Source organism: Mesocricetus auratus, unplaced genomic scaffold, assembly GCF_017639785.1.
Source record: "Mesocricetus auratus isolate SY011 unplaced genomic scaffold, BCM_Maur_2.0 Super-Scaffold_100007, whole genome shotgun sequence".
Classification (NCBI taxonomy): Eukaryota; Metazoa; Chordata; class Mammalia; order Rodentia; family Cricetidae; genus Mesocricetus; species Mesocricetus auratus.
Window position 1 is genome coordinate 58,768,429 of NW_024429191.1, and position 26,447 is coordinate 58,794,875.

General features: G+C 47.1%; 1 protein-coding gene across 3 annotated transcripts in view; it reads left to right on the plus strand.

The window, feature by feature from the left end:
• Rhbdl3 (rhomboid like 3) overlaps nucleotides 1-26,447 on the plus strand; it is a 53,142-nt gene that overhangs the window by 19,972 nt on the left and 6,723 nt on the right. For 2 of the 3 annotated variants that reach the window (XM_040749280.1, XM_040749279.1), the window contains 5 exons: nucleotides 1,213-1,437; nucleotides 8,356-8,504; nucleotides 9,845-9,957; nucleotides 15,782-15,882; nucleotides 25,315-25,375. In XM_040749280.1, the coding sequence (XP_040605214.1) occupies nucleotides 1,213-1,437; nucleotides 8,356-8,504; nucleotides 9,845-9,957; nucleotides 15,782-15,882; nucleotides 25,315-25,375 (649 nt within the window). The remainder of the gene's footprint in view (nucleotides 1-1,212; nucleotides 1,438-8,355; nucleotides 8,505-9,844; nucleotides 9,958-15,781; nucleotides 15,883-25,314; nucleotides 25,376-26,447) is intronic. The other variant, XM_021231132.2, reaches the window with a different exon arrangement.

Below are 26,447 nucleotides of genomic sequence, written 5' to 3' on the forward strand. Positions count from 1 at the left end.
AGACTTCAGATACTGACACACACACACACACACACACACACACACACACACACACACGCACACACGCACACACACACACACACAAATCTCAGGTGCTGCCCAATAACATTCTTAGCATTTGGATTGATGGAAGCTAGTGGTTTGCTAGGTTAATAAATTCCAAAAGGGTTAGGTGTGGTGGCATATGACTTTAGCCCCAGCAGAGGCCAGCCTGGTCTACATAGTGAGTTCCAGATCAGCCAGAGATACACAATGAGACTCTGTCTCAAAACAAAAACGAAAACAAGCAAAATAAAATAAATTCTGTTAATTATAGCATGACAAGAGGCCAGAGCTCTTAGAACTGCTGGTGATTGTCCCTATTCATGGGAAGGTTCATGAGTCCTGCCCCTTGTCTCTGTTACCTTTGGTAGAGAAACAACCCCCCCCCGCCTCCTGGGGGTTGATGCTGGTCTTTCAGAGGGTGCTGTAAGTGGGTACATTGGGCTTCAGGTGGCTTAGGCAAGCCGCATTTCCCCACTTCATGGATGGGACATCTATTCAAGCTACATGAACTAGCAACCACCAGGTGAAGCAAATGGCTCTCTGGGGGCCAGGCCAAGACTGCTGAGGGCATGACCCAGTCTGAGCCCTGGGCTCAGCAAGTATCATATGTCCCAGGAGACACTGGGGTGTCATGGCTTCCATGACATTGGGTTGTGATTCTGGCAGTTTCTAACAGCTGGCTGACCAAGACCTACTTGCACCTCCCCAAGCTGGTATGTCTGAGGATGCTCACACACCACTGGTCTTCACCTGGCCATCACCTCCTTCAGGAAAGCCCTTGATGACCACCTTGAGACACATTGGCCCGCATCACATGCCTTCCCATAGCAGCTGTCACTCTGAACTGTGACTGCTGATTTCCTCTCTGTCTGCTGACCACCGGCTGCCATGTCTGGGGATGGGAGAATAAGGAATGAGTGGGTAGGAGGAATGTATGAGTACAGGCCTAGGTTTGAACCTGTGTCTTCTTAGGTGCTCTCTGTACCTCAGTTCCTATTAGGAAGATGATCTGTGAGGTCAGACGTCCACACAGTGGCACTCAGGAAGTGCTACTCAGAACACAGAGAAGAGGGTGTAGGATTGCTCTAGGGAACACACAGGCTGAGGTGTGGGTATGGTGCTCCTGCTGCAGGCTCTAACCCTCTCCCCACCCCATTTCCTGTGCAGATGAGCAACAAGAGATCCAACAGCTTCCGTCAGGCCATCCTACAGGGCAACCGCAGGCTGAGCAGCAAGGCCCTGCTGGAGGAGAAGGGGTTGAGCCTCTCACAGCGGCTCATCCGCCATGTGGCCTACGAGACTCTGCCTCGGGAGATTGACCGCAAGTGGTACTATGACAGCTACACCTGCTGCCCACCGCCGTGGTTCATGATCACAGTCACCCTGCTAGAGGCAAGGACGAGGGTAGAGGCGGCTTTCTAGACCTGGGGTAGTGTCGGGAAAGGATGTCAGAGGTTCTGAGGGGAGAGGGAAAGCAGGACAATAACAGTTGTCCTGTAAGTCAGAGCCTTGCTGGGGAACCCCCAGGGTTATACCTTGGACTGCAAAGACAGTCCAAAGTTTGGGGGCTTTGGTGTGTGTGTGTGTGTGTGTGTGTGTGTGTGTGTGTGTGTGTGTAAGTGCACATGAGGGAGTGTCCACTGAAGCCAGAAGAGAGTGTCAGATCCCTTGGATGTGGAATTACAGGCTGTTACCTTGTGTAGATGCTGGCATTATAACTCCTCTGGGAGAGCAGCAAGGGCCATCTCTCCAGCCTCTTGTTTGCTTTCTGGATTTTTTGTTTTTGTTCTTGTTATTTGTTTTGTTTTGTTTTTTGTTGTTTTGTTTTTTTGAGACAGTATGTTACTCTATTCTCAGGCTGGCTGGATCTCACTAAGTAGCTCAAGCTGGTCTCTAACTCTTGATCCCCTAGGCTTGGCCTTCAGCTCCCAAGCTGGCATATGCCAGTTGCCTAGCCTACGAGCTATCAATGCGCAGTCTCCCAGGCAAAGATTACTTGAGGCAATTTTTTTTTTGCTGCAGCAAAGTCCCCATATTTCTTCACCCTTCAAAACAGCAAAACAATGTGACAAACTCATGGATTTGGGGATTTAGCCAGACAAACTCCATAAAGCCAATTTATGTAAATTCCTCCCCTGGAAGACTAGAATGACAGCTGTTAGCCTCTTGGGACTTAATTTTCAAACTGTAATGCAGGAGTTACCAGAGCTTTCCCATGCTATCACTGGAAGGACACCTCCATAGAGTGAGAGAATAACTGGGGTGCTTCCTGAACAAAGATGTGCACACTTGTTTATGAACAAGAAATGAAGTTTTTGCCCGGCGTTGGTGGTGCACGCCTTTAATCCCAGCACTCGGGAGGGAGAGACAGGCGGATCTCTGTGAGTTCGAGGCCAGCCTGGTCTACAGAGGGAGTTCCCGGACAGCCTCCAATACAATACAGAGAAACCCTGTCTCGAAAAACCAAAAAAAAAAAAAAATGAAGTTTTTAAAGAACATTTCCTCTTTAGGGAATCTGCCATACGTTGTTTAAAAAAACTACAAGCCAGTTCTTCTCAAAAACAAATCATTTCAACCAAGAGCCATTCATTTTTCCCACGATATATTGTGTGTGTGTGTGTGTGTGCGCGCGCGTGCGTGTGCGCACATGTGTGAAGCTTGTGAGTAAGAAGAAAGCTTCAAATTCCCTGGATCTTTTTTTTTTTTTTTTTTTTTGGTTTTTCGAGACAGGGTTTCTCTGTGGCTTTGGAGGCTGTCCTGGAACTCGGTAGTTCAGGCTGGCCTCGAACTCACAGAGATCCGCCTGCCTCTGCCTCCGGAGTGCTGGGATTAAAGGCGTGCGCCACCAACGCCCGGCTCCCTGGATCTTGTTGACAGTTGTGATCCTCTAATGTGAATATTGGGGATTGACCTGGAGTCCTCTGAAGGAGTAGCCCTTCTAGCCGTACTTGCTATCATACAAAAAAGCCTGCACTGACTCCCCAGGTGCTCCTTCTGTGTCTTGCCCCTGTGTAGTGAAACTCAGTTCTCAGTTCAGCAGGAACCCCAATAGCCCAGGCCACCTCTGGCTCCTGTAGGGATGCCTGGCTTCCCTTTGGCATTTTCAGTCCCTGGCCATTTCTCCTCCAAGGCCATTGCCACCTCTTCTGCATGAGGTCTCATGATGCTCCTTCTTCCTCAACTGGCCGGGTCACTCAGTTTAGTGGCATCCTTTTTTTTTTTTTTACTAAATCAGAAGTAATTGGTCTGGCTGGGCTTGGTGACTCATACTTGCAACCCCACAAAGTGCCACCATGAAATAAAGGACAGGCTGAGCTACATAATGAGATCTTGTCTCAAAAAAACAGGACTGGAGAGATGGCTTGGTAGTCGAGAGTATTGGTTGCTCTTCCAGAGACCTGAGTTTGATTCCCAGCAACTACATGGCAGCTCACAGCCATCTGTAACTCCAGTTCCAGGGGATCCAACTCCCTCTTCAGGCCTCTGGATGGCACCAGGCATACATGTGGTACACAGATATATGTGCAGTCAGAACATCTACAGACATGACATAATAAAAAAAATAAAGAAAAATATTTTAGCTGCACAGTGGTGGCACACCCGGGAGGCGGGGGGGGGACGACACAGATCTCTGTGAGTTTGACTCCAGCCTGGTCTACAGAGCGAGTTCCAGGACAGCCAGGGCTACACAAAGAAACCCTGTCTCAACCCCAGCACCCCCAAAAAGAAAAAAATATATGTAAGAATTTCTAAAAAACAAAACAAACAAAAACCAGAGACAAATGAAAACCTACACTCTCTGTTCTGCAGGTAGAAATCTGTTGTTATGGTTTCACTACAGCACATGCTGCAATGATGTTTTTCTGAGATTTTCTTAGATATGTTCTTCTACAGCCTACTGGGTGGGACTATTTATTAATGTCTTTTTGAGGACCAAGAATAATGAGATACCTTGGAGGCTTGCTTGTTGCCAGGACACCTGCATGGCATTATGTAGAAAAAAAAACAGTGTGTGTGTTTGTGTGTGTGTGTGTGCGTACATGCATGCGTACATGTGTGTATGTGTGTGTGTGTGTGTTAGACAAGCACACTACTGCTGGTCTCTATTCCCAGCTGCCCAAGCAACTATTTGGAGAACAATAGGGCACATAGCCTTTGTAGTCTAAAGCTATGTCCAAGCATGCTCCTTAATTATAGCTTCCTTCCCTGAGTGTGTGCTGCCTTGAGGTGCCCCTTTATGTTATATTATACTTGTTTGCTGTTATTGTTATTTTGTCGCTTTGAAGTTTTAAATTACATTTATTTATTTGTTTACTTGCTTTGTGTGTGGAGAGAATTCGTGTACAGTGCCTGTGTTTATGTGAGAGGACAGCTTGCAGGAGTCTGTTCTCTCCTTCAACTATCTAGACTCTAGGACTTAGCTCAAGTTGTCAGGCTTGTTGGCAAATGCCTTTACCCATTGGATCATCTGTCCCATCCCCACCCCCACCCAATTTTTTAAAATATCTCCTTTAGTTGTTCAAGATAGGGTTTTTCTATGAAGCCCTCCCTGCCCTGGTCCTTGCTTTGTAGACCAGGCTGGCTGACTTGTCTTCAATTTTTATTACATATATTTATTTTATGTGAATAAGTGTAAGTATGTCTGTGTAACACATGTGTGCAATGTCCACAGAGGTCAGAAGAGGGTATTAGATCCTCTAGAGCTGTAGTTATAGATGGTTGTAGCTTGCCATGTGGGTGTTAGGAACTGAACCCAAGTCCTTTGTGCTTTGTTTAATTAATTAATTAATTTTTTTTAATGAGTGTATGTTTGCCTGAGTGTATATATGTGCTGGCAACCCATTTTGTTTTTTTAAGAAAGAACATACTGGGGCTGGAAACATGACAGTGGTTAAGAGCACTGACTGTTCTTCCAGAGGACACAGGTTCAATTCCTAGCACCCACATGGCATCTCAACTGCCTATAACTCTAAGATCTGACACTCACACAGGCATACATGCAGGCAAAACACCAATTCACACAAAATAAAAAAATCATAAAAAATATATTTAAAAAAAGAAGGGCTGGAGAGATGGCTGGACTGGAGGGATGGCTCAGAGGTTAAGAACACTGACTGCTCTTCTCTGGAGGTCATGAGTTCAATTCCCAGCAACCACATGGTGGCTCTCAACCATCTGTAATGGGATCTGGTGCCCTCTTCTGGCCTGCAGGCATACATAGAGTGCTGTATACATAACAAATAAATAAAATCTTAAATAAATAAAAAGAAAGAACATACTGGTGCAGGGTGTACTGGTGCATGCCTTGAGTTCCTTCAGTTGAGGCAGAGACAGGCAGATCTCTGAGTTCAAGGCCAGCCTGGTCTATAGAGTGAGTTCCAGGATGATCAGGACTACACAGAAAAACCCTACCTCCAAAAAACAATAAAACAAACAAACAAACAAATAAATAAGAAAGAAGTAAAAGAAAGGGTTTCACTTTTTATGCCAGTTACCCTCAGACTTACAGTCCTCCTGTCCTGCTTCTGGAGTGCTAAGACCAGAGCTAAATGCCACCACTCTTGGCTGCAGTATCACTTTGAAGCTTGTGACCCCTGGACAGTCTAATTATTGGCACCCTTTTTCAGATACAGAAATCAAGGACCAGTTAATTCGAGTAATTTGCCTAAGTTGCTCCAAAGGATGTCCAAGACTGACTTGGATTTTAAAACTATACAGCTATATGAATTTAAGTCATTGATACAGAAAAAAAGGGAACTCAAACAGCTGATTTAACTCTCTTGGAGACCAACGCTTCTGTTTTCCATAGAGCTCTAGTAGTTGGAGTCTTTGATTCCATAACAGATAGAAAATGAAGGAACACGGAGCTGCCAGCCAAGCCCAACGACAGCAACACTACAGAAACCACAGCTGGCAGCAAGAGAAGAAATTCAGGGACATTATGTTCGGAAGGGAAACCCCACCCTCGTGGATTTCTGCACTTGGTAGCCCGGCCTTACTTTTGTCTTGCTTTGTTTTTTGAGACAGGGTTTCTTTGTGTAACAATCCTGGCTGTCTTAGAACTCACTCTGTAGACCAGGCTGGCCTCAAATTCACAGAGATCCACCTGCTTCTGCCTCCCGAGTCCTGGGATTAAAGGCATGCGCCACTACCGCCTGGCACCCAAATATTCTTTTTTTTTAATAATTAATTTTTATTTTATGTGCCTTGGTGTTTGGGCTGCATATGTAAGAGTGTCAGATCTTGTAGCTACAGACAGTTGTGAGCTGCCATGTTAGTGCTGGGAATTAAACCTGGGTCCTCTGGAAGAGCAGTTGGTGCTCTCAACTGCTGAGCCATCTCTCTCTAGCCCCTCCCCCAACATTCATAAGTGGCTTTGCATATGCTCTGATTATGAACAAAAGGACACAGTGATTATTTTTACAATGAGTTCCAGATAAATCATCAGAATAAATATTTTCTAGGGCCTGGGTAAATATACTTAGTCATCTGAACAACAACAACAACAAAAAAATCAACATATGTGCTGCCTAGGTAAAGATGCAGAAGAAACCAGAGACTGTGCTGTTGATGTGAGTGTAAAACAATACAGCCACTAGGAAAGTTGTCTGGCCTTTCTTCAGAAAATGAAGCATGGGGCTGGAGAGACAGATCATTGGTCAAGCACTGGCTATTCTTCCTTCGATTCCCAGCACCTGCTACACAGTGGCTCACAGCCACCTGTAACTCTAGGTCGAATGCATCTGATGCCCTCTCTGGCCTCCTTGGGCACCAGTTACACACGTGGTGTACAGATGTGAATGCAGGCAAAACACTAGCACCCATCAAATAATAACTTGTTTTGTTTTGAGGTGGGTTCTCTGTGTAGCCCTGACTGTCCTGGAACTCGCTCTGCAGACCAGGTTGGCCAGGAACTACTCAGAGAGATCCACCTGCCTCTATCTCCCAAGTGCTGGGACAAGGTGTGTGCCACCTCATCTGGTTTCAAATAATAATAACTTTTAAAATTTAAACTTAAGATTACAACATAGTAACAATTCCACTTCAGAGTTAAAAGCAGTGAATAGAGGAGCTACTTGTCCACTTTTTCATAGAGATACTCACAATAGCATAAAGATGGCAGCAATCCAAGTTCCCACTGGCAGAAGAACACGTTGTCAAAGAGAGGCAGATACATACACTGGAACTACTTAGTTCCGTCCAGCGTGTTAGGGTATTCCTGTGATTTTAGTACTTGGGATGCTGAGGCAGGAGGATCATGAGTTAGCAGGCAGTCTGGGCTGTATAGTGATTCTAGACCAACGTGGGCTACCTGGTAAGACCTTGTGTCATAAAAAGAAGAGGGGAAAAAAAAGAAACTGACATGTGATAAAATCAGGTCACCCTTGAGAACATACACTTTAAAATCAGCCAGTGACAGAAGAAGACCTGTGCATCCCATCAGCAAAGAGTTCCTGGTCATGGGTACAGAGTTTTAGTTTTGCAAGGTGAAAGGAGTTCTGTGGAGAAGCAATAAATAGTGCCTGTAGCTCAGCAAGGATACAGTTGGTGCCATTCAGCTGTATGGTGAACACTGGCTAAGATGCGAAATGTAGGCTAAGATGGACAGCTGGGGAAGGCACTTGCGGCCAGGTCTGGCAATATGTGAGTTCAGTCCCTGAAACCCACATGATGGAAGGAAAGACCCAAATCCTGCAAGTTGTCCTCCGATTTCTACAGGGTACCATGGCACACAAGTGTGGGGGCATACACCACACACACACACACACACACACACTAAATAAATGAAATATAAAAAATTTAGCCAAACAGTAGTGGCAAATGCCTTTAATCCCAGCACACAGAAAGCAGGTGAATCTCTGAGTTCAAGGACAACCTGATCTACAGAGCAAGTTTCAGGACAGCCAGAGCTACAGAGAAACCCTATCTCAAAAAAAAAAAAAAAAGCAACAACAAAATTTTAAAGCTGCTAAATTTTATGTCTATTCTACCACAATGTCTTTTTTTAATTTCTCTCTTAAACCAACCTATATGAAATGGGAGAGTGAGGTTTTACTAGAATTAAGGTTTAAAATCATACCCACCAAGGAAGCATAGACAAAGAGATCAAGTTACCCCATTGCACAAGAGTATCAGGTGGAAGTAGCATAGGGGATGTTTTCTGATAAGTGGGTGCTGGCTATGGACACCTTTCATGCAGGTGGGATTGCAGCCTGTTGCCATGTGCCCAGTGCCTGTCGGGAATACCCTCCTGAAGGAATCCCAGTCTTGTGCCTAGTAACTGGCCCCTCCACTCCATGCTTCATCTAGGTTGCCCTTTTCCTGTACAACGGGGTCCTCTTGGATCAGTTTGTGCTGCAGGTGACACATCCTCAGTACCTGAAGAACTCTCTGGTATACCACCCTCAACTCCGTGCACAGGCTTGGCGCTATGTGACATACATCTTCATGCATGCAGGGTAAGTATGTCTTTTCACAGTTCCTGCAGAAGTGTGAGTGGCCTGGTTACCTGGAGTGAAATTATTACATATTATATGTTACATATGAAATATATACATTTTATATATAAAACATTACATTTACATATGTATACTTTTAAACTAATTTTTTTTTTGAGAGAGAGGGCTTCTCTGTAGCTTTGGAGCCTGTCCTGGAACTCACTCTAAAGACCAGGCTGGCCTCAAACTCACAGAGATCCACCTGCCTCTGCCTGCCAAGTGCTGCCATTAAAGGCATGCACCACTACCGCCTGACTTTAAGTAATTTTTTATAGTATTGAGGATTGGATTTAGGGTCTCTGGAATGCTAGACAAGTGCCCTAAAGCTGAACCCCAAACTCTGGAATTAAGTTTTCGATTTACTTTTATTGACTTGGATGCAGATCTGAGATAGCGTCTTGAAACTCATTCAATACCAGACATACTGCCAGTGTGTGTGCTAAAGGGCAAGCAGAGAGTGGGATGCTGAACGCCAGCAATGAGATTGACACACACACTTCACAGTGCGGTTCTACGCACTTCCAGACACACACTTCACAGTGCGGTTCTACGCACTTCCAAGAGGTAGACTGAAGTGTTCTGTGCTTCCTAGTAGCCAAAGCAAAAAGGGTCATGTGAACAACCAGCCACCAGAGTGGTTCATAATTTGTGTGTGTGATTGTTGCCACAAGCCAAGTAAAGGACTAATTTATTAGAACTACTTATTTCCCATCACGGTCTGTTCCAGAGGAAGAAAGCCTGGGGTCTCTCCCCTAGCCCTGAGAAGTTTGGAGTGAGTAGAGTGGACGGGCCCCTTCTCACTCCGGAAAGAGAACTTCTCTCTGTAAGACTTAAAGAGAAAATGTTGCATTGCTAAGTTACAAGAGGTCTCTAATGCTTTGAGATGTTTTGTGAGCACTTGTGATCTCAGGCTCCATAGTGCTTGTCGGTATGGTGAAAGATTGGAGTGAGCCCAGAGCCGGTGAGTGACTCAGGTCAAGATGATCAGACACCTGGGCTGTGACTTCAAGCTACTCACTGCCACTCTCTGAACCTTGGCATTGCCCATGTTAACCCCTGGTGCTGCTAGGTCCTGGGCATGGCTAGTCCTTGTCACCGCTGCAGATGCAGACTGTACCTGTCACCACCAGGTCCCTTATGTGTATTCTGTCCCCTCTGGAAGGAATTTTTTTCCATGACAGTCGTCCCTTCCCCAGCCCATGAGCTGCTCAAAGGCAAAGGTATACCTTGTACCCTCTGGCTCCCCAGTATCTTGGCACGCAGTATTTTTCAGGTGAGTTAATGCATGTGGTCTGTCACAGGGTAGAACACCTAGGACTCAATGTGGTGCTGCAGCTGCTGGTAGGCATGCCCCTGGAGATGGTGCATGGAGCCACCCGAATTGGGCTTATCTACGTGGCTGGTGTTGTTGCAGGTAGGCTGATGGGCCCTGTGGTGACCTTCCCAAGGGAAGGTCAGAGGAGATCCCATGGGTGGTACATCTCCAAGGTTCCTGACTCTGGATTGTCCTCCAGGCAAATTTCACATAGCCACCCAGACAGGGAAGTGTGTCCTGGTAGTGGGGCAGACCACATGATTTGGAACAGAACTACTGACAGAATTCCTGTAGACAGCCTGTCATGCTCTAGCTATGTGAGCCTGGGAAATTCCTTGGTCCTTTTGGTCCCATCAAGTTTGTAGACTACCAAGAGCTGTCTGCTGTTGTTGGGAGGCCACACATGTGATAACAGGTTCCTTCTGCTGTGCAAGGTGCAGAGGGACACCTGCAGAGTGGACGAAGCCAGGCAGCTCTTAGGCCAAGGCATATCTGAACCCATAGGGAACAGCCATGGGTCCCTCGATTGACACTGAGGATAGAACAGTCTGGCCTAGGAGGTACTGAATACTCCTGTTGGGAGAAGTCTGTGTGACTGATGTGGAGAGGAGGGACGAATGAGTTGAGTGGCAGGGCTATTTCTCCAGGGAAGGTAACTGTAGCGCAGCCTCTGAGTGCCAGATCTCCCAATGATGCCTCCAACTTTACTGCTGCCTGGTGAAGATTTGCCACCTCAGCTCTTCAGCTTGACAGCTGGACCCGAGGGAACTTTGTGTGTGCGTGCCTGTGTGTGTGTGTGTGTGTGTGTGTGTGTGTGTTTAAGATCTTAATCCTTTCTGAATGTCATTAAATGTGTCATCAAGAGAGCTGGGCAGCCTTGCAGGCATACATGAAGGCAGAGCGGTGATGGTTACGACTTCAGAGCAGGAAGGACTCCACTCTACCTCCAACGGGCTAACCTGCTCATTAGTGGAACCTGTGCCAGGAAGAGCCTCTCCCTCCCAACACTGTCCCAGCATTTCTGAGCGTGTCCTTGCACCTTGGACTGCCACAAGCCTTTCCCTGAATCCAGCATCTACTGTGTTATTAACAGAGGTTTAGTGAGCACTTCCAGGTTCCAGGCTTGCTCAACCACCCACACACCTTCCAGTCATGCCACCTGGGATTTATAGATGTATATTCCCCTCCTAGATTCCCCGAGTCCCAGATGTTAAATGGCAAGGAACGGGGAAGGCACTTGTAACACTTGCAGTTAGTAGTCAATTAGACTGGGGGAGGGGGGCAATAACTTGAAAGACAGAGTGAGATTCAAAATGACTCAGCCCTCACCCAGAACAGATGACACAGTGGGGAGACAGCACAAGCATCCCTTCCCAGTGATGTCAGTGAAGAGTGGGAAGGTGCAGACAGAAGCAAAACACATCACCAGGATATGAGACTGAGGCTGCAGCCTGGAGCCAAGGGCACAGCGCTCTGCCTGAGCTATCGATTCAGGCCACAGGGATTTCTGGTCACTACAAATCATGTCATTGACCTCTGTGATTGAGTGGATTGATCTCTCTACAGTCTCCCCCTCTGTATCCCCAGAGAGAAATCCTTACAGACAGGTAGACCTTGACTAGGGAGCTAGTTCTTATCTGTGACCAGCATGTATGGTGTCCTCACCTCCAAGCCATATGGCCAGTTTCTACACTTCGCTATCTGGTGTGGATACAGAGCCTGAGACTGAGGTGTGGTGGTATATTCCTGTCATGTCAGTGCTTCAGAAACTAATACAAGAGGATCAGAAGTTCAAGACCAGCTTGGGCTACAAAGTGAGAGAGCAACAATAAAACAAACAGAAGCCAGGGTTTAGAGGAACAAGTGACTTGCCCAAGAAGACACAGCTCGTAAGTGGTAGAGATGGGTTCCCACACAGATTCTGTGACCCCAAAGATTGCCCTATGAACACCTGAGAATCAAAAGGCAAGTCTTTGCTTTTGTGCAGAAACTCTCAGAAACCAAGGGAGAACTTGATCAGTATCTGGCCCTGCTTTAATCCCTGCTCATCGAAGCTAGTCCATACCCAAGGCCATTCTGCTTTATTGAGCGATGGCTAACTGCCACAGCACATATATAGAATTCAGGCTTGTGCTACAGATCTTGTGTGTCATCACCGATACACATCACAATTTTATAAAGCCTGTAAGGTGTCCACTGTCACTCCCATTGTACAGGCCATTCTGAATGGTGATATAAACTCTAAGTAATCAAATTAGGGTAGAGCCCTGTGCACCGAACCAGCTCCTGTGACCAACACTGAAGACAGGCAGTCACATCACTAGCAATCTTTTAAAACCAGTATTTTAGCAGGGTGTGTGGTCACACACCTGTAATCTTAACACTTTGGAGGTAAAGGCAGGAGGACCAGGAGTTCAAGGTCATCCTTGGCTGGAGAGTGACATTGAGACTGCCCTGAATTATGTGAAATACTATATCAAATACAAACAAACAAACACAGCAGCATTTTTTGCATAGTTTATAGAAGCCAGTATGCATCCCTAGAGCTCCACATCTGTTAGGTAATAAATATTTGTAGAGTAGATGAAAGAATACATGAATAAATAAAGTAACATTGCTTAGAGGTAAATGTTCTGCCAGTGTTAATTTGAGTTTTTCCAAATGGCCAAGGGAGATGTTGGAGACACCCGCCTTCAAACTTTTCAGGCTAAAACCACTGCAGCTGTGCCTTAACAGCAAGGCCACCAATTCACCTGCACCATGGCATGGACTCAGAATATGTTTTGGGAACCAGCCCCTTGGTCTATGCTGGTCTGTGCTGCGCAGAGGTGAGGTGTGGTGTTCCAGCTTGCCATCGTCTTCCTGTCTTCTGTCCCTATCACCTTCACAGGATTTGTCCTGACCTTATAGACCTGACAGCCATGAGTTTCAAAACAGGTTATGAGGGGATGCTGCCTGGTCCACAATCTCCCTTGATGTCTTTTACTACTCTGTATGTGTAGATTCCTGTGTCATTTGGTCCCAGCCAGTCCCTCCAGCCCCCAGCTGATGCATGGACCTTAGGAAAGTCTTGGAAGGTAATAAGGTTATAAAAGGAGACAGTGATGCATGCTTGTTACTCCAGCACACAGGAGGCAGAGTGGGAGGATCTAAGCAAGTTCAAGGTTAACCTGGTCTACATAAGACCTGTCTTTAGCCGGGAGGTGGTGGCGCACGCTTTTTAATCCCAGCACTCGGAAGGCAGGCGGATCTCTGTGAGTTTGAGGCTGGGCTGGACCAACAGCCTCCAAAACAATACAGAGAAACCCTATCTCGTAAAAACCAAAAAAAAAAAAAAAAAAAGACCTGTCTTTAGGGGGCTGGAGAGATAGCTCAGAGATTGCATGATGGCTGCTCTTCCCAGCATCCACATGACAGCTCACAACTGTCTATAATAACTCAGGTTCCAGGGGATCTGATACCCTCACACAGACCTACCTGTGGGCAAAACACAATGCATTTAAAGATTTATTTATTTATTATGTATACAGTGTTCTGTCTGCATGCATGCCTACAGGCCAGACAAGGGCATCAGATTTCATTATAGATGGTTGTGAGCCGCCATGTGGGTGCTAGGATTTGAACCTGGGTCCTCTGGAAGAGCAGCCAGTGCTCTTAACCGCAGAGCATCTCTCCAGCCCAACACAATGCATTTAAAATTAAAACATAAAGAAAGAAATTAAGACCTGTCTTTAAAAGATACCTATATCTCAATCCAAACATCGGAGCCAAATTTGGGTCCTTGAATTCCTGGTCTGGGAAGAACTGTGGAACCCCCTCATGGGGAGACAGCTTTGCTCCCCAGCTCCACCCTCATAGCTAGAGGGTCTCCTGCTCTGCTCAGTGAATTAGAGAACCCAAGAAAAAGGTGTCTCACTGCTCGGAATGTTGGAAGCTTTAGCCTTCCTCATCTCACACATGTGAATACTGAAGGCAAAAGAATTTGGGAGCCATGCCTAAGGTCACACAACTGGTCGGTCACATCTCCCATTGCTCACTCCTGCCAGGATTCCTAGCTGGCCCCTGGCCCAAGGGTCAAGACTCTAAACATGGGGAGGGTGAGGGAAAGGTCAATGCTGAGTAAGCTTGCCCTGGTAGGACCCTTCTGTCCCTGGAGACTACCCTGATGCATCACTGGTCCTGGTGGACTGTTCTGGGGCACAGAGAAGGGGCCAAGTTGCATGGGTCTGTCGGGGAGAGGGAAGGGACCAGCTGGGTGAAGCTGGGGCTTGCTCACTGCAAACAGTAATTAATGAGGAGCTGGTTTGGGCAGCTGGCCCTGCGCTATTCTGCAGTGCGGCCCTCACAGCGGCCAGGAGAGCGTGGGAATCTTTTGTCATGCAGATCCTGCTGCCTGTTTGTTTGCTGCCCTGGGGTTCCCCGCCCCCACCCAAAGTCCCCTGCTTTGGGATATGTATGGGTGAATACTGTGGATAGGCCAATAAAAGGAGAAAGTTATCAGACAGTTGTTAGATACTAAATTAAAGCTGGAAAAGAAGAAGAAAACAGAAAAAACAAGCATGACAAAGGTAAAGAAGATTTTCAGTTGCTATGGACTGGGAGAAGGACTTTTGAGTCCTCGGGTCATGATAGCTTGGGGTTTGTCTGTTCAATTTTTTCTGAGACATTACATAGCAAGAATTAGTCATAGGGATCTGGAAAGGGGGTGCCAAGAGGCAGGCAGTCAACGGTGCTCCCATGGGGACCTCTCTCTGGGTCCCCATCTAGGTGGTCTTGGGTCCTGGTTTAGGAACTCCCTCCTAAGATGTGGGCCCCCACCTTTGTAGAACTTGCAGATTTGGGCTCTCAGCCTGTTCTCCCTCCAGCCCTCTCCAGTGGCTAATTGCCTCTTGAGCCTTCAGGCATTTTTCAACTGGAGGTTTCTGCTTGCTCACCCAGGCCAGCCGCTATTCACCCTCTGTGCCCTGGGCTCTACCTCCTAGTTATTTTTAGTCTCCTGTGTCCTTCCCTGGAAACCAAAGCATTGATCACACTTAAATGCAACCAGAACAATAAATTTCCCATCTCCTCTCTGCCCACCTTTCCTCCTAGGACCAAAGTTTGTCATCCCACACACCAACAGCCTCGGAACTGCCCTCTCCTGGAGTGTGATGTCATCACTCTCTGGACCTTTCAAGGACACTCTCCCTCCAGAGAGGCCCCACTTGGGAGGTCCCGTGGTCCTTTTGTCCTTTAGCTTGGCTGGCAGGAGGTGGGAGGTGATGCCCGGTAGGTTTATAGATTCAGCTGAGTACAGAGAAGTGGAAGGAGGCAGGGGCCACCTGAACTAATGTGGGAAGCGGCTGCCACTGAGGCCAAGAGCACGGGTATTGGTCAACGTGGTTTTCAGGCTGGGGAATTGCTCTGTGATAGAGTGCTTGTCTAGCTTATGTAAGGCCCTGGGTTTAATTCCTGGTACTGGAGGAGAAGGAAGGATTTTTGTGTCAAGGATTTTGGTTCCAGTGCTGGAATGATATCGTTTCCTGTGTCTATGGTGAGTCTCTTAGCACCTGCCTCAAAGGTTAACCTTCAGGGTAGAAATGAGCCTTGAGGGTAGGAGGGAGAAATGTTTTTACACTGCCTACCCGAAGTGCTGGCTTTTTGTCACCACCAGACCGTTGCTGAAGCAGATGACCTGGTTTGGAATCAGTCCCACTTCTCCCTTCCCATCAGTAAAATGGGAAAGCTGAACCAAGGCGTTCATTCCACCCTACACAGATCTAGCTAGTTCAGAGGAAGCTGTGAGACAGTGAGGCTTCAAAAGAGAGAGGAGATGGAGCCCCTGCTGTGGAGCAGTTCTGCTCTGGTGGCAGAATGCAAGGGCCAGGGCTGGGCTGCACAGGGAGTCCTACATTCTTGATGGTTTTCACTCTCTCTGTGCCAGGCTCCTTGGCTGTGTCTGTGGCTGACATGACTGCACCTGTTGTGGGCTCTTCCGGAGGGGTGTATGCACTCGTCTCTGCCCACCTGGCCAACATTGTCATGGTGAGCAGCCCCTGTTCCCTGTGAATCTGCCCTCTCTCTCCTTTGCCATCACTGGGCTTGGACATTAATCCCCCTGTAGTTCTTCCAGCCTGGGCCAGCCTGGCTGGAGCACGGTTCGTGTCTATATCTTTCTCTGCAGACCCATTTCTGCTGGATCCTGGATCCTTCCAGATGAGGTCCTATGTTCTCCAGCCATGCTCAGCCTTCAGGTGTGCCTGTTTCCCTGTTCCACCTGGTCCCTCAAAAATCGTTAAGCTCTGGATACTGGTGTCTGTGATGAAACACCATGACCGAAAGCAACTTGGGGAGGAAAGAGTTTGTTTGGCTTACACTATAATATCACTGTTCATCAGTAAAGGAAGTTAGCACAGGAACTCAAGTAGGGCAGAAACCTGGAAGCGGGAGCCACAGAGGAGTGCTGCTCACTGGCTTGCTCGTCATGGTACCAGCCCAGCGATGGCACCACCCTCAATGGGCTGGGCTCTTCCCCATCAATCACTGATTAGTAAATACCCCACAGTCTTGCTTAACCCATTTTCTCGGGGGCGGGGGGAGGGGTTCAAGACAAGTTTCTTTGTGTAGCCCTGACTATATTGGAACTAGCTCTGTAGACCAGGCTTGTCTTGAACTCAGAGACCCACTGGTTTCTGCTTCCCAATAGTTTGAATCAAAGGTATGTGCCGCCACCTCTGGCTAACCTACACCCAAACTTATGGAGGTTCTCTTCTCTCAGATGACTCTAGCTTGTGTCAAGTTGACATAGAACTAGCCAGCACAACTACTAAACACAGTCTTTAGAATTCTTTGTCAGAGAGTGTGCAAAGAGGACTTTTGGGCTGAGGTGATAACCCAGTCCGTAAACTGCTTTTCACACAAGCATGGATCCAAGTTTGGATCCCCAGCAGCCACATAAAAAGCTGGGCATGGTAATGATGCACACCTGTAACCCCAGTGCCGGGGCAGCAGATGCCCAGAGTTTGCCATTTCGAGCCATTCTGTCCAAATCAGTGAGCTCCAGGCTTGATGCCTCCATATGCACCACAGGATACACACAGGCACACATATGTAAAAGAGCCTTAACGATCATGTCAAAACTTCTTGTAGAAAAAGCCCCCTTGTGGGGGGTACATGATATGCCCAGCGTCAAGCCCACACCTCCTGACAGTCATCCAGTGTTGTCCCCTTCTCCAGTCCCCCGCACGAGCACTGTCAGGGTCCCAGTCTCTTTCCCTCCCTCCTCTTTGCCATACAGTGAAAAGGGTCTGAGCATGGCCCAAGAGGACAGGCAACCTAGGTCCCAATCCCTGCTGCCCACTCCTAAAAGTCACCTGGGCCAGGACACGTGCTTGGGTTCTACACCTCTGAAGTGGGGTGATATGCGATAATTAAGAAAAAATGAAAATCAACACTTAAACACTAACTACTTAATTCCTCACTCCTTACAAAAGAACCCAGGAGCCGGGCGTTGGTGGCGCATGCCTTTAATCCCAGCACTCGGGAGGCAGAGGCAGGCGGATCTCTGTAAGTTCGAGGCCAGCCTGGTCTACAAAGTGAGTTCCAGGACAGCCTCCAAAGCCACAGAGAAACCCTGTCTCGAAAAACCAAAAAAAAAAAAAAAAAAAAGAACCCAGGTTGCTGGGCAGTGGTGGTGCATGCCTTTAATCCCAGCACCTGGGAGGCAGAGGCAGGCTAGTCTCTGTGAGTTAGAAACCAGCCTGTTCTACAGGAGTGAGTTCCAGGACAGCCTCCAAAGCTACAGAGAAACCCTGTCTCAAAAAATCAGAAAAAGAAAAAAAAAACACCCCAGTAGACTCAAACTGGCATGTTGAAACCCTGTGTTGGAGGCAGACAGAGGCCTCTCTAATGGGACCTAGCTGTCTGGCCTCACACCCCCCTTAGCCCAGGAGCCTTTCTATGTTACAAACCTATTTCCCTGTGCCTGACATATTCATGCTGCCTATAAGATTTGGCAGGGAGGGAGGGGTCCAGATAGGTTACAGCTTCTCGGAGAGCCCTTCTGCTCCTGCCCTGTTCGCCTTCACCATTTTCCCACCTGGCAATTACGATGCTTGGTTGTACCAGGTTTTTGGAGTCTCTACATTCTCCCATGGTTTCATCTGGGTTTTTGCCTTTCAGTTTAGCAGGCCATTGCCACACAGCCTAGGAACTCAATCCTACCTCAGCCTTCCAAGTGAAGAGTGTGCCTTCTCTCCCTCCCTCCCTCCCTTCTTTTTGTTGGGGCAGGGCTGGGGTGGGGTTATCCCAAGCTGGCCTGGAACTCCCTGTGTCGTCCAGGATGACCTCAGACTTGCGGCAATCCACCTGCTTTGGTAGCCCAGCACACCTGCTGGGATCCTGGAATCCCTGCTTCTAGAGCAGCCAGTCCAGTTCTTACTGCCTCTCTCTGAACACTCCCCTCTTTTCACTTCCACCCCCTTTGTGAGTTGTGAGAGCCAGGGGTAGGGGTGGGGAGAGGAGAGGCTGAGTGACTACATTTGCTGCTGAGCTAAATTCTGGCAACTTCCAGTATGTGTTAGTAGAGAGATTGCAGGTGGGTGTGGGAAATCGTGTCTGAGTGTGAGGGCTCGGGGTGTGTTCCTGTTTACACACACAGCGCAGTCTGCTGAGGGTCTATGTGCACAGGGCTGCCTCACATGGCCCCTTTAAGTGGGTCATTCTCTGTCAGTGCTGTCTTTCCTCAGACACAGCTATTCCTCTGAATTCTGCCTCCTTCACCCTCCCCCTGCCCCAATTCCTCTCAGTTGGAAAAGAAAGTACTGACCTCCTCCCTACCGTTCCTGTGAGATAGGGATGGGGACAGGGACGGTGGGGGATGAGCAGGCACAGTGGAATGAGAACACAGGAAAGAAGAAAAAGGCAGGGGTGTATGAAGATCTGCCCACTCTCCAGCTCACGAGATGCTGCTGTGGTACCCACAAGTTCCCATGGGGAGAAGAGTCTACTCAACACTGACAGTCTGGCCACAGGCACATGGGGCCCTGTGAAACAGTTTTGTTCAGTTTACACTCCTGTCTGGTGAGCAACCCATAGCCATAGAGATGAGCTGTCTGCTTTAAAACCCTAGGCCATACCAGAAGAAGCAGCTCCCTGCCTGCCTCCTGGGAACTGACGCTCACTGGAGTTTGCTGTAATGGGCCTCTCTAGAGAGATGCGTTGTGCTTGTGACACTGGAGAAGGCATAGACTCATGACAAAAGTCAGTTTCCTTTCATCAAGGGACTACCTTTGCCCAAATTAGCTCAGTGCTGACATGTATCAGGCCAACCCATTTGAAATAGTACATGCCTTTTGTCCCAGCACTGGGGAGGCAGAGACAGTGGATCTCTGTGAATTCAAGTCTAAGAGTTCCAAGACAGCCAAGGCTACATAGAGAGACCATGATTTTTTTTTAAGTACCATTTCTGTGGTTGGAGAGTGTTTATTTTATTTATTTATTTATTTATTATTATTATTTTTTGGTTTTTTGAGGCAGGGTTTCTCTGTATTGTTTTGGAGGCTGTCCTGGAACTCACTCTGTAGACCAGGCTGGCCTCGAACTCACAGAGATCCGCCCGCCTCTTCCTCCCAAGTGCTGAGATTAAAGGCGTGCGCCACCAACGCCCGGCTAGAGAGTGTTTAAATGTTTGCAGTTTCATATACTTCAACCTAGTAGATATACTATTGATGTACTTCCAAAATGAGAGTGGAGTGTTTATTCATTAGACAGTATCTCATCAAAGTAAAAGGAAATCTAGATTGAGAGCCATCTGCTGGCTACATCTGTTGCTATGAATATTTGGGTCTCCAATTGTTCTCATAAGGTAGTTGTTACAAACTAGAACATGCTTTCCACATGACAAACCACCACTCAGCAGTGAGAACCTGTGTGTACATGCACATGCAATTTGTATATGCAACTCATGACCTTTATGTCTAATTTGTGTGAGGCTGGAGTGAGGGGTCATGTGTGCCACAGTTCAAGTGTGAACGTCAAAGCACGGCTTTGAGAGTCTGTCCCACTCACCTTGTGGTTCCCTAGGACGGAACTCAGGCTTGGTGACTGGTGCCTTTACCTACTCAGTCATCTTGACTGCCTTATGTGTGTTGGTGTTTTGCCTACATGTATGTCTTTGTGAGAGTGTCAGATCCCCTGGAACTAGAATTGCAGACAGTGAGCTGCCATTTGAGGGTGCTGAGACTTGAACACAGGTCCTTTGGAAGAGCAGCCAGAGCTCTTAACCACTGAGCCATCTCTCCAGTCTAGAAAATTTGTTCTTAAAGCTTCTGATATATCACAAGAAAATGTGTAGCACTTCTGTTCTCAGGTCTAGCTGTTAAGTTAGAGGTTTTCTTTACATAAATGTATGTCTTATGGTTGTAGTGATATATACCTGTAATCATAGCATTTAGGGGGTTGAGGCAGGAGTATCAAGAGTTCAAGGCAGGGGCTGGAGAGATGGCTCAGAGGTTAAGAGCACTGCTTGCTCTTCCAGAGGTCCTGAGTTCGATTCCCAGCAACCACATGGTGGCTCACAACCATCTACAATTCAATCTGGTGTCCTCTTCTGGCATGTAAGCAGAACATTGTATATGTAATAAATAAATAAATCTTTAAAAAAAAAAAGAGTTCAAGGCCAGCCTGGGCTGCATAGCAAGCCGGTGTCTCAAAAAGAAAACAAGGAGCTGGGAAGATGGCTCAGTAGGTAAAGAGTTGGCTGCAAAAACATAAGGTCCTGAGTTCAGATCCTCAGAACCATGTCAAACTGGATGTGGCACATATCTGTGATTCTAGTATTCCTCAGGTGAGATGGGAGGTAGGACAGGAGAATCCCCATTGGCTCATGGACCAGCTGGACTTGAAAATGAAGTAGCAAACAGTAAGAGACTGTCTAATCAAAGTGGGAGCAAGAGGTTGTCCTTGACCTCCAGAAGTGTACCTGGCACATATGTGCCTTCACTCACAGACATGCAGACACACATATATACAAACACACATCACATAGATCAAACCCCCAAAAGTGTGTGTGTGTGGTTTTTTTTAAACTTCCAATTTACACCAAGGAATTAAAGTGGGAAAATATTTCAACCAAGGACGAGGCTCACAAAAAAGGCTTTCAATCAAGACTTCTTATTTTAAACTCTGGAAATAGAAAGATCCACCTGATTGAATAATTTATTAATTGCCTGCTGCTGGGGCCCATAAGCCAGAGTTCCATTTTTAAATATGCAAGATATTTACTTACACTTTGCTGTGTGTTAGGTGTTTTCATAAAATATTTGAGAGCCAAATCTTTTTGCAAACTGAATTTCATTGTTAAAACTCAGGAAAGATAACTGCTAAAAAAACAGAGAAAAGCCTCTGCCATAAGGTTTATGTAATTAAATGAGTAGCCTCTTGTAGGACAGATAAATCAGGAATGATTTATATGCCATGCTTTTGCGGTGTGGGCACATACACTCGTCTGTGTGTCTGTGTGTGTTGTACTGAGATTGAACACACATGCTAAGAAAGTGCTCTTAGTTGGTTGGGTGAACATGATATTAAGGCAGCTGGTTATCTTGTTCTCTGTGACTGAGTCACCCTCTCACCCTGGGAGAGAACGGAATGAAAGGGCCTTTGAAAGGTCTGGTTCCCCGGGCTGGGCTCTTCTACATTTAAGGCAGCAGCAATGCCTATGCATGAGACTCCTCTTCTCCCCTGTTTTTTCCTTGCACTCTTATTATTGGAGGGGATAATGGGTCGTGAAATGGCCAGGGAAGACTTTCCAGTTTAACCCCTTCACTGCTGGGAGATTACTATTCACTGGGATTCCCTCAGCTCTGGGAGCAGCAGGGTAGACAACAAAGACAGATGAAATGTTTCAGTCTATTAGAGGGTGTTTGACAGAGCTGTGGACTGGGAGGACCACCATCTGCCTGTTACCCTCATTCTCTTCCTTAAGTGCATGCATGGGGTTGGGCTGGGTAGACCTGGCACTCCTGAGCACTAATTTGCAACTGGGACCAGGCAGGTTTGCATACTCGTGAAGCTAAAGGACTGGAAGCCACACCTGTAATCCTAGGAAAATATGGAGTCGAGGGCATCTTGTGGCTGCAGGGTGAGTTTGAGGCCAGTCTGGGATACCTGGACCCTGTGTCAAAACAAAACAAAACGAAAAACCATGAACTTGGCCTCAGTAGTGCTACGGTAAAGCAGAGCTTCAACTTCATCCAGGGTCACTTGGACTCTATACTTGTTTGTTTGTTTGTTTTGAGACAGGGTTTCTCTGTGTAGCTCTAGCTGTCCTGGAACTCACTCTGTAGACCAGGCTGGTCTCAAACTCACTGAGATCCACCTGCCTCTGCCTCCTAAGATTAAAGGCATGCGCTACCACTGGCCGAAATTGACTTCCTTATAACTTTTCCTTTCTTCTTTTTCCTTCCTTCCCTGCTTCCCTCTTTCTTCTTTCCCCTGGGTCTTATATTTGCTAAGGAAGCTCTCCTGCCATCCTCCTCCTTCCCTCCCCGTGGTAACCATTCCATGTGCAGTCCAATAACATCAAGTGCACTCGCACTCCTGGGCAGCAGCCAGCACCATGCTATTTACCACACTTTTTTTTTTTAAGCCATGTGGCCCACCACCTTCCTGCTGCAGAAGGCAGGAGGCTCACTTCAGGGATTGGATTGCTGGCTCCATGGGAGTCACTGACCCCTGCTTTGTTCTCTGTCGCTAAGGTCAGATGCTGTGACAGACATTAGCAGTCCCAGTGTTACCCTGCCATCTGCTTCTAAATAGAAAATTCAGCAATCAGATATTAGACATTCTAGTTCGGGGGGGGGGGGTCACGTGCTCCCCACCTCACTACTGAAGAAGGGCTTTTGTGGACAGCGTCTCAGCAAGTTTCCCAAGCTGGCTTGGAACTGGCCATCCTCCAGCCTTCAAGTGCTAGCTGATCCTCCTCCTCTTCTAGTTGGAAAGAATTTAAGTTTATTGAATACAAAGCACTTGTGATTTGCAAAGTAATTTACCAAAGGGGTATTGTTTAGACAATAAATTTTAAAATACTCCTTATTTAAATTTTTTGTCTTACTCACTTATGTGTGTATGGTGCTGGGGAGCACGTGTGCCATGGTACATGTGTAGAGAGATTAGGGGACAACCTGGAGGAGTCAGTTCTCTCGTTCCACTGTGTAGGTCCTGCAGATAACATTCAGCATACTTGGAGGCAATTCATCTAGCCAGCTGACAAATAAGTTGTGATTTTTTAAGTCTATAATTGTGCCGGGTGTTGGTGGCGCACGCCTTTAATCCCAGCACTCGGGAGGCAGAGGCAGGCGGATCTCTGTGAGTTCGAGGCCAGCCTGGTCTACAAAAGCTAGTTCCAGGACAGCCTCCAAAGCCACAGAGAAACCGTGTCTCGAAAAAAAAGTTTATAATTGCACATTTGATTTTTCAAAGTTTACATGACATCACCAGAGTGCTAATGTACACACAGATATCAACTGTAGAAAACACAGAAAGATCAGTGTCTGACTGGAGCAGGGGAACATCTTTCTTTTTGTTTTAGTTTTTTGAGACAGGGTTTCTCTGTGTAGCCTCGGCTGTCCTGGAACTCACTTTATAGAACAGGCTGGCCTTGAACTCACAGAGATTCACCTACCTCTGCCTCCCAAGTGCTGGAATTAAAGACTTGTGCCACCACAGCCTGGCAGGAGTCATTTCTTTATCTTAAGAAAATGAAACTTGCCTCTGTAGATGAATAGGCTAGCCTGGTCTACTGATGGAGTTCCAGGACAGCCTCCAAAGCTACAGAGAAACCCTGTCTCAGAAAAAAAAAAAAAAGAAATAAGAAAACGAAACTCCTACAAGTGAAAGTTCATTCACAATGTTAAGACATTAGAATACTTCAAGCAAATCCTCTTTGCCTTTAAGAAACAAGGATGTTGCCGGGCGTTGGTGGCGCACGCCTTTAATCCCAGCACTCCGGAGGCAGAGGCAGGCGGATCTCTGTGAGTTCGAGGCCAGCCTGGTCTACAGAGTGAGTTCCAGGACAGCCTCCAAAGCCACAGAGAAACCTTGTCTCGAAAAACCAAAAAAAAAGAAAAGAAAAAAGAAAAAAAAGAAACAAGGATGTTTTCTCTACAGCTTCCCCAAGTCCTGTTTCCTCCACTGTCACCACTATTTGGCCCCTGTGAAGTTATTCACTCATGTTACTACAACCTCAAAGGATCAGGAGAGCATGGAGCAGGACCTGGGAGGGAACAGAAGTCCCTGGCTGTGCCCAGTTGCCTCCTTAGCCAGGACCTGTCCAGAACCCTGTCTCATCCTCATCTCTGTGTGTGCATGTGCATGCGTCTGTAAGTGGAATTGTGCTCTGGATGCCCTGCAGGGCTGCCCCTCAAAGAAACCCTACAGAGGAGACTTTGGTTAAGGTGAAAGACCCTTCGGTAAGATGGTATTCTGTTCATCGACTCTGGAGGCTCAGAGTTTTCAGAGACTCAGGAGAGAGAGACTTGTTTGAAGCCATCTGGTCCACTCCCCTACTGAAGCTCCCTCCTCAGGTGCTGAAGCCCCATTAGGAACCTTGGTGACAGGAAACTCATGACCCACACAACTGGTCATTCATTATATTTTGTTCATATAAGAAATGGAAACTTGGCTGGGCTTTGGTGGTGCACGCCTGTAATCCCAGCACTCGGGAGACAGAGACAGGCAGATGGGTGTGAGTTCGAGGCTAGCCTGGTCTACAAAGGTCTTCCAGGACAGCCAGGGCTCCACAGAGAAACCCTATCTCGATAAACCAAAAAGGAAAGAAATAAAGAAATTTGTCTTGAGCAAGAACAATGATTACATGCTGCCATGAGAGAGTTACTGAAAAGAGAGTGTAGACCGAATAGCTCCATTGACCCCTGAGTCTGAGGGTTGTAGGACCCTCATTCATTCTTCCTAGGCATGATGTCTAACCCCGACGGTTTCACTTTGACTTTGCTGGGTTCCTGCCCCACATTTCTTATCACCTATGAGGCACAGCAAAGAATCATGCTCTCAAGGAGTTCCCTGTCTGAGGTGGGAGATAGAGACTCTTGCTGGATCTGCATGCTCAACTTACCATTGCCCAAAATCAGCCGGGTGTTGGTGGCGCACGCCTTTAATCCCAGCACTCCGGAGGCAGAGGCAGGCGGATCGCTGTGAGTTCGAGACCAGCCTGGACTACCGAGTTCCAGGACAGCCTCCAAAGCCACAGAGAAACCCTGTCTCGAAAAACCAAAAAAAAAACAAAAACAAAAACAAAACAAAGCAAAACAAAAACCCATTGCCCAAAATCCCAAAGCCAAGCTGGATCGTTGTACTGCTAAGCCCTAGCCCTCACTCAGTACATTATGGGATGGCTTCTTGTGTACCTGCAGAGGAGGGGCCTGGTCCCAAACTGACAGACCTCTCTCTTTCCTTTAGAACTGGTCAGGCATGAAGTGCCAGTTCAAGCTGCTTCGGATGGCTGTGGCCTTGATCTGTAGTGAGTACTGATGGGCACTTAGAGGTGTTGGGGTGGGGGCATTGAGGGTGGGGCTGCAGGACTACAGTGCAGAGATTCAGGCTCTGTCCTTGCCTTCCAAGAACTTGTGGTAGAAGAGAAAAGGTGAGGCATTATCAGTAATGTGCCAGAGCAGGGACATCCTGAGGAAACCTTTCTCTTTACCCTGCTTCAGTCTTCATGATCTTTTGTTGCTTTGTTTTTGGAGACAGGGTCTTGTGTTTCTCTTGTTGGCCTTGATCTTACTAAACCTTGGACTTTTGATCCTGCTTTCTTCTCAAGTGCTGGGATTAAGACTTGTGTCACCACACTGGTTTTTATATGGAACTGGGTTTTGTGCTTGCTAGCCAATCACTCTCCCAGCGGAACCACATCACCCTTTTGTGTGTGTGTGTGTGTGTGTGTGTGTGTGGCTTTTCTAGACAGGATTTCTCTAAGTAGCCGAGAACTCACTCTGTAAACCAAATGCTGGGATTCAACTTTAAAAATTATTCATTTTTATTTTATGTATATGAGTGTTTTGTCCACATGTATGTCTGTGCACCATGTGCATGCCTGGTGCCTAAGGAGGTCAGAAGAAGGCATCAGACCCCCTAGAACTGGAGTTATAGACAGTTATGAGCCACCATGTGGGTGCTGGGAGTTATATGCAATAGCAATAAATACTCTTAACCACTGAGCATCTCATCTTTCCAGCCCCACTTCTTAAACTCTTTATAGACATAAAGTGTGCAAACAGAAAAGGACCCAGTGACCACCGGGATGAAGAGAAATAGCTGCATGACTTTTTGGGTTGTGCACTTGACCTTTTAGAATGTGTTTCTTTATATGTGCACCTGTGTGTGTGTGTGTGTGTGTGTGTGTGTGTGCACATCTACACCAAGTAGGGTTTTCAGGCTGCAGAGACATCTCAGAGGTTAAGAGCACTTACTGCTGGGTCAGGCGTTGGTGGCACACGCCTTTAATCCCAGCACTCGGGAGGCAGAGGCAGGCGGATCTTTGTGAGTTTGAGACCAGCCTAGACTACCAATCGAGTTCCAGGACAGCCTCCAAA